The sequence below is a fragment of the Oncorhynchus mykiss genome, chromosome 16, assembly GCF_013265735.2.
Source record: "Oncorhynchus mykiss isolate Arlee chromosome 16, USDA_OmykA_1.1, whole genome shotgun sequence".
NCBI lineage: Eukaryota > Metazoa > Chordata > Actinopteri > Salmoniformes > Salmonidae > Oncorhynchus > Oncorhynchus mykiss.
In genome coordinates, this window is record NC_048580.1 from 55908161 (window position 1) to 55920390 (window position 12230).

General features: G+C 46.3%; 1 protein-coding gene across 5 annotated transcripts; it reads left to right on the forward strand.

Moving 5' to 3' along the window:
- Window positions 1–516: 516 nt before the first annotated feature.
- Window positions 517–12228, forward strand: LOC110492357 (methyl-CpG-binding domain protein 5). Of its 5 annotated transcripts, XM_021566602.2 has the most exons (15): window positions 517–740; window positions 1614–1820; window positions 2165–2273; window positions 2625–2764; window positions 2950–3052; window positions 3136–3304; window positions 5473–6551; window positions 6636–7617; window positions 7966–8882; window positions 8997–9114; window positions 9342–9487; window positions 9770–10450; window positions 10661–10713; window positions 10886–10952; window positions 11070–12228. In XM_021566602.2, the coding sequence occupies exons 3-15, from the start codon at window positions 2235–2237 to the stop codon at window positions 11139–11141; spliced, it is 4566 nt and encodes a 1521-aa protein (XP_021422277.2). In that variant the 5' UTR covers window positions 517–740; window positions 1614–1820; window positions 2165–2234; the 3' UTR covers window positions 11142–12228. The 5 variants fall into 5 exon arrangements, with proteins under 5 accessions (XP_021422277.2, XP_021422272.2, XP_021422275.2 ...); XM_021566597.2 differs by having other exon boundaries at window positions 5473–7617; XM_021566598.2 differs by having other exon boundaries at window positions 532–613; window positions 5473–7617.
- Window positions 12229–12230: the final 2 nt, after the last annotated feature.

Sequence of the window (12230 nt, forward strand, 5' to 3'; positions counted from 1 at the left end):
GTTAATTTGACACAAGCTGGATCCCTTCTAGCCATGACCCCGCAGACCCCTGTCACAGCCTGAGAGGACAGGCCAAGACACACACAGCCAACTGTTGGCTTACTGTACAAACTGCAGGCATAATCACTATTGTTTTAGTTGCTCTCATTGTTGTCAACATCGTTATGACAATTGTTTATTTTTATGGAAAATACTGACAAAGGAATGGAATGGAAATAGGCTATGTTTATCTTTATTGTACTGCCAGGTTAAAGAACATTTTAAACATAAAGAAAAACTTGTAGTTTATATATAAGGAGAGGATCTACATAATATATTAAGTACAGTACTGTATTGTGAAAGACTGATGGTAGTAGAGGTAGCTAATCCATGGAAGAAAACATGACATTCTACAAAAGCCTATTTTTCCGTAGCCCAGTAGAAGAACAGAGAACCATGGCCAGTTTATTCTTCATTTGGGGGGTCGCGTCGGCTACCACTACAAAGGTCCGGTTGCATTGTGGGTACAATAGTCCCTCGCCGCCCCAGTGCGCATGCTCCATAGAAAACTCCATTATTTTTTTTGCACGGAATCTGCAAGAAAAAATAATAACTGTGAAATAGAGATTAAAAGGTGCATCGGATGAGCTCCATTTTTGCTAAACATACACCAGCTTGATTGAACAGTGTCTGGAGATAACGACTGAATAATTTGGCGACACGATCAGACATCCTTGGGTCTTGGGACACTCCAGAATCAAGTAAATTTCTGTCAACGCTAGCTAGCCATCTAACGTTAGCCTAGCCCCGAGATCATAGGCGCAGTAAAATGAAGCATTATTGTCCTTTGTTTTTAACGAGACGGGCAGATGCAGCTAGACAGACGGATAGTTGATTGATGGCGCAAATCATTTGCACTGGAGGGTTGATCACCACATTGTCTGTCTAGATAATGTTAACATCCAAAACAATTTAGCGTTAGTAAGCCAGCTAGCTAACTCTGTCCGGGGTTCTCCCGCGAGCTTACTGGAGAAGACTCCAAAAACTTCGCGACCTTGTTTGAGAACAGAATGGTAGAATACATTTCGCACAATTGCTAAGAGCTAGCTAGCATGCATGACAATATATAAACACATTTCTCCCAAGTTCCCATTATTGAAATGTTACTATTTTGCAAGGTGTGTCTGTCAAGCTGTTACGACACTTTAGACTGCAACATTAGCTAACTAACGTTAGTTGGATAAAGGTAGCCTAGCTAGCTATGTAGGACAATCATTGCTGTGACTGTGATTTAACTTTATGTGCCGTTTCTGTAATGGCTATATTATAAAGTATAGTGTGCATGTGGGCTAGATAACTATTATCAAGTTACAAATGCTGTTTTCCCTTTCAATTTCAACATCCAGCTGCACACACCACCAGTCTCATTTAGCTCGCTAACTATCTAGGTAGCTATTTGATAATACGTCACTCAATTGAAATACCACTACTAGGCCAATCCTAATATATGCATCCCCTTCCTCGAATGCTATGTGGCTGTGTTTCAGAATCGAGAGATTATTTTTGTTCATAATTTTCACGTATTATTTTTTTAGGGCTATCTAACGTCAGGTCTATCTCAATCTTCTTTGCAGTCAAACTGTGGCCTTAGTGTCAGCTGCAGAGTTTTGGAGGAGTTGACCTCTGAAGCAGGGCCAGAAGACTTAACGTTAGTTCTTGGAGAGTTCTGCAAGGTGTTGGGGGGTGGTTGGCAGAGTGTGTGTGCTTCTCCCCTGACACAATGGCCTTCACACGGTGGATACCATAGCCAATAATATATTTGGCATTTCAAAGATGACAAGGTAGGCTTGAGAACATGATATCCTTCCTCACTCATCAGGCTAGCCCAATAACAGGCTAAAAGAGCCTAACGTTACTCCAAGTCCAAGGACCTTACATGTTCTTTTTAGAGGCGAAATGTCCCTGGCATCCAAAACAGCTAAATACTCCATCTCAATGTGAATGGATTCTCAGTTGCGGTACGATTCTAGAAACATAATGCCCTCTACTTTCATATCACATCAAAATAATTTCACAAATGCAAAATATACACTTACTGAACACTGTTTTAACTGGTTTTAACACAGTTGCAGCCAGCAGTATTTTTCAGTGACAAGTTTGTGGCGTCCGTCTTCCGTTTACACAGGTGTTCGGAGACGCAGATAGCTAATTAGCACAATTGGTCGACTCTGTTTTCCGTAAACAGACGCTGTAACATGGAAATATGGCCGTGTGGGAACCCCAACCCTATAAAGGTGTGTAGTAATTTAACCTTCTTTTTTTCCTAACAGATATGAAAGATAAGATATGTTTTCAAAACCGTACCGCAAGTGATGTGTGTAAACGTTTAGCACAAGCTTAACAAAACTCCCCTGGCCAGAAGATACTATCCACAATAGGTGCTAAAGGTAGTTAGCATTGATGAATGGGCTATCATCAGGCATGCTTTATGTTAGAGACTTTATATTGGTTTCTACGAGTTGGAACTCTGGTTGTCTTTTTTGTGGGATAACATTGGTGTCAGAATCTCAGTATAGTGGTCGTAATAGTTGTTCATCAAAGCATGTATTCATTCTACATTTGTTCCTGCTTCTTCTATCCCAAAGGTGCTGCAAAGCAGTTTTTACAAAATGATGGGAGGCAGTGAGAGTGGCAGTGGAGACAAGGATGGAGTTCACACTGTGGCAATACAAGTCCCCATTGGCTGGCAGAGGAGAGCGAAGGACGGGCTTGTGGTGTATGTCAGGTAAGCAAGTTCAGTAACACAGGCGGGTAAAATACTTTTTATACTTGTGTTATAAGCATATATGAGCCATTATAATGTTTTCATTTCCCAAAAGCTGGTCTGGAGCAGGGAATTGTAAAATATATTTGATTTCCCCTTCCCTTTATTTCATCGCTCATCTCCTGCATCCCTGTCCATTTCTACAGTCCAAGTGGCGCAGTCCTGTCCTCACTGGAAGATGTTAAGTCATATCTGTTGACCGATGGCACATGCAAGTGTGGCCTCGAGTGTCCGCTGGTCATCCACAAGGTGACTCCCTCTACATCTCACTTATTGTCTCACAACCGGTTTTGACTGGGGTTTGCTGAATGTATGTTCCTTTGTCTCTGCAGGTGTTTAACTTTAGCCTAGGGGTCAAAATTCAACAGCACAGCCAGCCGGTGGGGAAGGCAGAGCAGGACATGACAAAGCTCTGTAACCATCGGAGGAAAGTGGTTGCCATGGCAGCGCTCTGTCGCAGTATGCAGGCTTCACAACTGCCCTATGTTGCCCGTCACACAGGTAAATACAGTGCCTTCAGAAAGTCACACAGATAAATATAGTGCCTTCAGAAAGTATTCACACCCCTTGACTTTTTCCAAATTTTGTTCAAAATGGTATTCAAATTGACTTAAATGCCATTTTTTTGTCAACGATCTAAATACTCTGTCAAAGTGGAAGAAAAATACTAACATTTGAATAAAAAAATAACAATAAAACACTATCTTGATTAGATAAGTATTCAACACCGTGAGTCGATACATGTTAGAATCACGTTTGGCATCTGTAATCACTTTCTCTGTAAGTCTCTGAGATTTGCACACCTGGATTCTACAACATTTGTACAAAAAAACTTTTTTTTCTTCAACCTCTGTCAAGATGATTGTTGATCATTGCTAGACAGCCATTTTCAAGTCTTGCTGTAGATTTTTAAGCTGATTTTAAGTAAACTGTAGCTGGGCCACTTAGGAACATTTAATTTCGTCTTGGTAAGCAACGCCAGTGTATACTTGGCTTTGTGTTTTAGGTTATTGTCCTGCTGAAAGGTGAATTTGTCTCCCAGTGTCTGTTGGAAAGCAGACTGAACCAGGTCTTCCTCTAGGATTTGACCTATGCTTAGCTCTCTTACGTTTATTTTTTATTGCAAACAGGATGCATGCTCTGGAATATTTGCATTCTGTACAGGCTCCCTTCTTTTCATTCTGTCAATTAGGTTAGTATTGTGGAGCAGCTACAATGTTGTTGTTCCATCCTCAGTTTTCTCCTATCATGCCATTAAACTCTAACTGCGTTAAAGTCACTATTGGCCTCATGGTGAAATCCCTGAGCGGTTTCCTTCCTCTCCGGCAAGTGAGTTAGGAAGGACGCCTGTATGTTTGTAGTGACTGGGTGTATTGATACAGCATCCAAGTGTAATTCATAACCACCATGCTCAAAGGGATATTCAATGTCAATTTTTATCCATTTACCAATCAGTGCCCTTTGGAAGTAATTAGAAATCCTCCCGGGTCTTTGTGGTTGAATCTGTATTTGAAATTCACTACTCGACTGAGGGACCGTACATATAATTGTATGTGTGGGGTACAGAGATGAGGTAGTTATTCAGAAATACTGTTAAACTCTCTATTGCCCCGAGTTCATGCATTTATGATGTGACTTGTTAAGCAAAGGTTTACTCCTGAACTTATTTAGGCTTGCCATAACAAAGGGGTTGAATACTTTTTGACTTATTTCAACATTTTGAAAAACATAATTGAATACATTTTAAATGTGGGCTGTAACACAGAATGTGGAAAATGTCAAGGGGTGTGAGTACTTAATGAAGGCACTGTGTCAGCGCCTAAAAAATGAGTAGATCTAATGTAACAGAAATGAAGTGCTTTAAGGATCATTAAACGGCTATTGATGGTCAGGTACCAAAACATTTTTACATTGTGCTCTTCAAATAGTGCTCTCAGAAATGTCATTAATCATGTTGGTTAGGGCTGTGACAATATGGGATTTTGAGTAACAGTTAATTGCCATGGTTATTGTTGTAATTGCCATTTTTTTGTGAAAAATGTTTTGAGCTTGCAGTATTATAATACATTACATCTTTGAAAATTAGCTACGACATACCTATGATACAACACAGCTTTGAAAATGAGCTACGACATACCTATGATACAACACAGCTTTGAAAATGAGCTACGACATACCTATGATACAACACAGCTTTGAAAATGAGCTACGACATACCTATGATACAACACAGCTTTTAAAATGAGCTACGACATACCTATGATACAACACAGCTTTGAAAATGAGCTACGACATACCTATGATACAACACAGCTTTGAAAATGAGCTACGACATACCTATGATACAACACAGCTTTGGTGACACCCGTCTCAAAACAAATGGTTATGACCACTTGGAACTTTTGGAAACAAAGCTTCTACTCCTGACCATGCCTTTTTTCTCGTAAAATGATTAGGCTACCAACTTTACCCACTTCATGTAAAAATTATTCAAAACTGCTATTGGGTAAACTATATCTACTTGAAAAGGAAGTTGAATCTCACCCCCTACTAATGTATTAAGAATTATGAAGGAAAATGTGAGTTCATGGTTATTGCCCAAAATTGTCGGTTACACTATTATACAATTATTGTGCAAGCTCTAATGTATATTTTTGTTGTTGTTGCAGAGGTCACCAGTGGCATTATGGAGAACAGAGATCCTAAGAGGATGAGAGTGGACAGGGAAGAAAAAGAATGTGGCACTTACACCTCCAAACACCATCTAGTCCAGTCCAGGCCCAACAATAACCTCCACCCCAACTCTTGTGGCAGTCCTAAAAATTCTCCCCAACTTGTGTATTCTTACAATGGCTCCTCGCCCCTCTCACACAATAGCACTAACTCTTATCACACGCCTGATATTTTGAGGAGACTGCCACCTCCTCTCAATCTCCCCCCCAACACCTCTCCATTCTCCAGCTATGGGGCACCTCAGAGGTCCCTACGCACACCAACGCCTCAGAATCTCAGTCAGGGTCAGAGGGCACCACAGACTCCAGAAGCCCTCAGATCTCCTCATATGGGGCCCCTCTCTCCCCCTCATCCCTCCTCCCCTGGGACACTGGGGAGGGGAGGGCAGAGTCATCAACATGGTATCATCGTTGGGTCTCCCCTGTCCCCCTCATGTTCCCCCTCTCCCTCTGTGAGTATGAACTGCCCCTCTCCCCGCCAGCGCTCACGCCACCCCTCCGCCTCTTCTGCTCACTCTGAGCAGGGGGTGGGAGGGGTGGTGCTTGGGGGCTACCCCCCCAGAAGGATATCCTCTTCCTCCTCACACTCTCCTATACCAGGGGGGTCCCCTATCCTCCATTTCTCAAAATACAAGCTTGAGGACATCTTAGAGCAGTTTAAGAACTCTGGCAACAGTAGCACTAATAATCACATCCTTCACCCAAACTCACTGAGCAACCAAAACAATCCTCATATCCTCTCTCTAGCTCTTGAAAAGGTTGGGAGGCCCACAAAGGCACCTGCTTCTGCCTCAGGCATGGAGATCAGTGCTGGTCCTTCTGGTTTGCCTCTTGGAAAGTTCTTGAACCACCAGAAGCAACCCCACCCAGCTTCTTTTCCTGCCAGTAGTCTCCTCTCGGCAGCAGCCAAGGCCCAGCTGGCCAGCCAGATGACTCACAACCAGAGCTCCAATTCGCGCAACATCCTCAACTCAGCCCTCTCTTTGGAAGTCTCGAGGGAGTCTAAGCAATTGAAGGTAACAAACAGCACTTTACACAACAGCCTTCCCTCAATCGCTAGGCCCCTGTCTGCAGCCTCCCCCCTGCTTTCCCTCTCCCAGCCCCTAGCCTCCAGTCCCCTTCACCTCTCCCGTACGGACCGGACATCCCACAGGAAGCGGCAGCGGCGTTCGCCCACAGTGCTCAGCATGCTGAAGGAGTCCCAGATGACCGGTCCCAGAACCCCCGGCGACGTGCTCAACCTCTCCTCGCACTCTCAACCCTCCTCTACCTCAGCCTCGCCTTACCCCGCCATGTTAGAGAACCACCTCCAGGCCCTAAGGCTCTCAGTCCGGCACTCTGGCACACTCGCAGGGCCCCAGAAGCAGCCTGACGGCGCCCTGGATTTCACAACAATCATGGCAGGTCAACCGGATCCCCCCACCCAGCCTCTCTCTGCTCTGCTTCACCTGCTCAGTGTGCAGAACGCTCAAGCCACTGGAGCGCAGCCCGGCTCTGGACACTGCACAGGAGGCATGAGGCAGAGCCCCAGGCAGTCTCCCTCGCCCTCCCATTTAAACATCAGACCATTCCCCGTGCAGTCCCCCACTAATCACAGTACCACACAAGGCCCATCACAGCCCCTCTCTCCCTCTCAGTCAAAGTCCAGGCGAGGTAATGCACAGTCTCCGTCTCGACCACATACGAGGACTAGTCCCAAACAGAGACGGTCTCCTTCCATGGCCCTGTCCAACGCTCAGTCAGCACAATATTGCAGTAGCCCCTCGCCCACCCCACACACCCCTAATAGGCTGTGGCAGGCCCAAAACCAACCTATGGATGCCACCACCATCCAGTCACCCATTGGCCAGGCCTTTCCTGAAGTCAGTGAATCAATGGAGATGGAGAGCATGTCAACACTAGGCCCTGGTCTCAACAGCACCTCCACCTCCAACCATAGCAGCAGCGTCACCAGCTACAGCAGCACCACCTCCCCCAGACCCCTGGATCTCAGTAACCACATGCTGGCACTGCTGGCAGCCTCTTCCACCACACCTCTTGGGGAGGGGGGCCTGGACAGAACCACCGGCAACAACACTACAGGTGAGGATGAACCTTTAAAGTGTTGTATTGTCACTTACACCGACCGGATAGGTGCAGTGAAATGTGTTGTTTTACAGGGTCAGCCATAGTAGTACGGCTCCACTGGAGAAAATTAGGATTAAGTACCTTGCTCAAGGGCACATCAACAGATTTTTTACATTGTTGTCTCAGGTATTCAAACCAGCGACCTTTCAGTTACTGGCCCAACGCTCTAACCGCTAGGCTACCTGAGGCCTAGGAAAATACACACATTTTTCATTAGACGTGTTAAGATTTGTTGAGTACTGTCTGTTTTGAAAAAGAACCTTCCTAATGCCGTTAATCCTGGTTCTCTCCAATCCTCTCTAGGGGTGCAAGAGCCTCAGAGTGTTGATCTTCAGGGCTCCACAGTGACCAAACCCCCGGGAGGCTGCAGCCCCCAGACCCTGGGGGACTCCACTTGCTCCTTACCCCTGGCTGAAGCCTTCCCCTTCATGAGTCAGGAGCAGCTTCTCCAGCTTCTATCTGCCACGGCCGGCCTGCCCTCCCTCCTGGACCCCACCATCCTGGGCTCTCTGCCCCTGGGCCTGTGGATTGGCGGTCAGCAGGGTCACCTCCCCATCTCCAACACACCTCAGCAACACCATCAACTGCCCGATCAACAACTACTACAACAATCAGAACAACAACTACTGTTACAGCATGAGCAACAGCAGAAACAACACCAGACTGCCCATCTGAACCACAACTTTCCATTTAGCTTATTCCCCTGTCTAATGGGAGGTCAGGGAGAGCTGCCTCTGAATCTCCTGGGTCTGTTGAACCCACTGCTACCCCCTTCTGCTGCCCCTACCCCAGGCCAGGAGTGTGATCTGGGGATGGGGGAGAAACTGGGCATCCAGGCTCTCCTCATGGCCTCCCTGCTACTAGGCCAGCAGCAGACTGCCATGTTGCCCCTGTCTGGGCTTGGCCAGCTGAGCCTGGACCTCCCCTTCCGGCAGCACATCCCAGCCCTGTTGGACGGTTTGTCTCTGGATAAAGGGTCTGGACTCCTGGACCCGTCATCCCTCCCCGGCCCTGGGCTCCTTGAGGCCCTCCAGGGCCTGCTTCCCCCCGCCGATGGGCCCCTCCAGGCCCTGCAGTCGCTCCTGCTCTCCACCCCCCTGCCTCCCCCGGCCTTCCTTTCCCTCAGCCCTGATCTGCTAACTGCTGCCCTGGGCTCTACTGGCCTCCCGCCTGCCCCTCATCTCCCCCTAACACAGCAACCCCAACAACCCCCACCTCAGGTAGGTTCTCTCCCTTAGCCTGGTCCTCTACCCTGTAGTTTTCCCTTGTCAAATAGTTAACACTGTATCTCTATTAGAGATGTCAGTTTGATGTTTGATCCTGTCTCCATCTAGGTCTCAACTTCAGGCCATGATGGGGGGATGGAAACTCTAATCCCCCTGTCTGTCCAGGGAAAGGACAACCCTGTCCTCCACCAGTTACTGCCTACTCTCCTCAACCCAGGGGTTCTAGGTTAGTCACAGCAACATTCATTTACACTGCTATAAATATCAAGGTTTTGTTGTCAATTACAAATGCGGAATCATAGTTAGTCTTTTCTATTACATTTCACTTTACATTTACAAACTTTGGGAACAGCTACAACAAAGCTATATCTTGTACATTACCCACATATTGCTTAGAATGTCACCTTATCCCATTCACAAACAGTTTTAATGATGAACCATGTGTATTTGTAGGAGACCTGTCTGCTCTGACCAGCCTCCACAGTCTTCTGGGGCTAGGTGCAGGCCCTCTCTTCCTGCCCCCCGTACAGGCCTCTGCCTTGGGCATGCCTCTGCTCCAGGGCCCTGATGGGGCCATCAACCTCCTCAACAACATCCAGGTACTTGTTGTGTTCCACTTATTTTTTTTAGGAGTGGCGCAGTCCCCCTCCTTTTGTAAAAAAAAAATGATTTATTGAAGAGATGGTAGTAAAGTGTTTGAAAGGCCAAGGGAAGGAGGGGGAGTAAAATGCCAGTGTGACGGTTTCGAACCCATGCCGACTCTGGCATACGTGTGCCGGGATCAACGGCTGTAACCACTGGACCACACCGCCCATTGTTTTCCACTCCTGACACAAGCCTTGTCCTGTGATTTTTGAAATATCTCTATCTTCCTTCTTCAGCTCAACATGGCACCACCCTCAGAGGGAGAAAAGCCAATCTCCTTACAGGAAACAGACAGCTCCTCCCTTCAGGAGGATATTCCAGCCAATCGGCTTACCCCAGAGACTGCGCCCAGCCCCTGTCCCGCCCTGGCCCCCGTGTCCCAGCGTGGAGAGGGCTCCGTGGTGAGCGTCCTGGACCCCTACGCTTCCTTCATGGACACTATCTACACCTCCTTCCTCCAGGTCAGTGCTAAAGAGCAGGAAGCAGTTCAGTCTGGGCCGGATGCCTTCGGTGCCTTACCGCCCTCCTACCCTGGGGAGCGTCGTTCCCCCTCCGCTCTCCTCCCTCAGGTCAGTGCCCCCCTCTCCCTGAGCCCTCGGCAGGCCTGCACCCTGAGGAACCCGGACCTGTCCCGGCTCAATATGGAGGCAGCCCACTCCCCGGCTCAGGGCACCCCTAAACCCAGCAACGATGGCTCCAACACGCCCCTGCAGAACAAGTTGGAGTTCCCAGAGTGTCACACTAACCCTCCTCTGCTTCCCATCTACCTGGAGGAAGCCAAGACAGACTCGTACAGCCAGGCTGTGTCCGATCGGCAGGGGGACAGACCCCAGGCAGGAGGGTACCAGAGTCCCAGAGACGGGAGCAGCTGCCCCAAGGAGGAGACTGGGGGTCTACAGCACACGGAGCAGGGCAGGGTGAGTCTGGCTGCTGTTTCCTTTAGTTTATTGTCCTGATTTAAACACAGTCAAAAAGGATCCCTAAATCCATCCTCCAAGCCCAAAGGAGGTCATTTTATTTTACCACTGCATGGCTAAAAATGCCATTTAGACACAATATTGCATTACAAGCAGTGAAAGATTGATGTAATTTGTGCCTTATTGATTAGTGTCCCTTCTCCCTTTCAGAACCAAACTGCACAAATGGGGGGAGCCAGAAGAGGCAGGAAAAGGAAACAAACGTGAGCTCATTTTGATTCTGTACTTGAATCTTTGATAACGATGAGCACCGATTTACTATTCTGCCCATCTTCTCGATGGCACTTATAACACTGCCACTTTTCCAAAGAACAAGGAAATGTAATACCAGTGTAAATATACTGATATTATTGTGTGTTTAAAAAACCAAATCAGGCTACAGAATGTGCTAGAGGACTTCAGAGAACTGGATTCTCCAGCCCTAGAGGAACCTAAACCCAGGGTAAAACACTAGACCACCCCACAACCCTTAACTTCATTGGACCTATTATATCAGTTTGTCCCTTAGTGTCTGCCGTCCAGACTGCTAATGATGATGTGATGTGTGTCTGTGTTGTAGGTGGTGCTGCTGAAGCCTGAGAGGTCGGTCCGGGGCAGGAGGCGGCGGGGAGCCAGGTCCCAGAGACAGTGACGGGAGCAGGTTCACCCCAACCCCGCCCCTATCACTGCTTTATATTGTCCAAGCTCCCCCACTCTGTTTTTACACTGCACTAATATATTGTCATGCCAACCTCTTACCTTTTGAATGGGAGTGATCTAGATGAAAAAATGAAAAATAGTTATGTGGATGCTTTCACTTAGGTCCTCTCTTAAGTCTGTGTGGTTGCTTGACATTGTGATTGATGGAGATCCGTTATGATGTGTTAGAATTATGTCTACAAAAAACTGCACTGTTTCTCAGTGTGTTTACTGTGAGTCAGGATAAGAGTATCTACTTGAATGACCTACATTTGCGCTCTGTTTGAGATTGTATGATGTCTGTGTGCCTGTGGATTGTGCACATTTGGGTGTTCAAGATGCTCAAGGTAGAAGTTGCCCCTGACCACAGATCTAGAATCAGATTACCTGGGGAGGGTTGTGTATCACCAAGCAGATGAGTTAGCCAGCTAAGTGTACTGCCTAAATAATCTGAAGTCACATTTTCAAATTCATAAAGATAGATGTGAAATTGGCAAGACTCGACACTTCCAACAACCCACATTCAAGATAAGCTTTCTTATAGAACCTGCTCTATAAAGTGGTCATGCTTTGTGATACACCCCTTTGTATGTTCTCTGTGGTGTGTTTAGTAAACGATGCACATTTCAATTAGGTCCTTTCACAGGGGAATGGCTGATGAAAAAGTGTGAGTTATGTGTGGGGTTTTTAACTCAATGTATTTTTGGGTGGGATGTAGTTGTACTTTCTCTCATTGTCCTTCGGATCGCTGTGCTATACACTATTACAGCCCAGTAATGCTGGCATATCTTATTTAAATGAAAAGAAGCAGATTATGCAATTTCTACACATGGAGATTTGTAAATATGTACAGTTAATGTGTTTTATTTTATATTGTTAGAGACAATGAATTGTGAATTTTCGGGGAATTGTAATTAAGTATTTTCTCATTCTACCCTTGCTTTCAATACTTATGTTAAAAGAATATTAAATTGTTGACTGTAGCTTTCTTTTTATATGGGAGTCTTTTTTTTATTTAATATTAAACTATTTACAGAAAATG

Coding starts and splice junctions, on each gene's coding strand:
- LOC110492357 (XM_021566597.2), top strand. CDS start 2,235: ATGGAAATATGGCCGTGTGGGAACCCCAACCCTATAAAG. Junction 2,274..2,624: donor GGAACCCCAACCCTATAAAG/GTGTGTAGTAAT, acceptor TCTATCCCAAAG/GTGCTGCAAAGCAGTTTTTA. Junction 7,618..7,965: donor CACCGGCAACAACACTACAG/GTGAGGATGAAC, acceptor AATCCTCTCTAG/GGGTGCAAGAGCCTCAGAGT.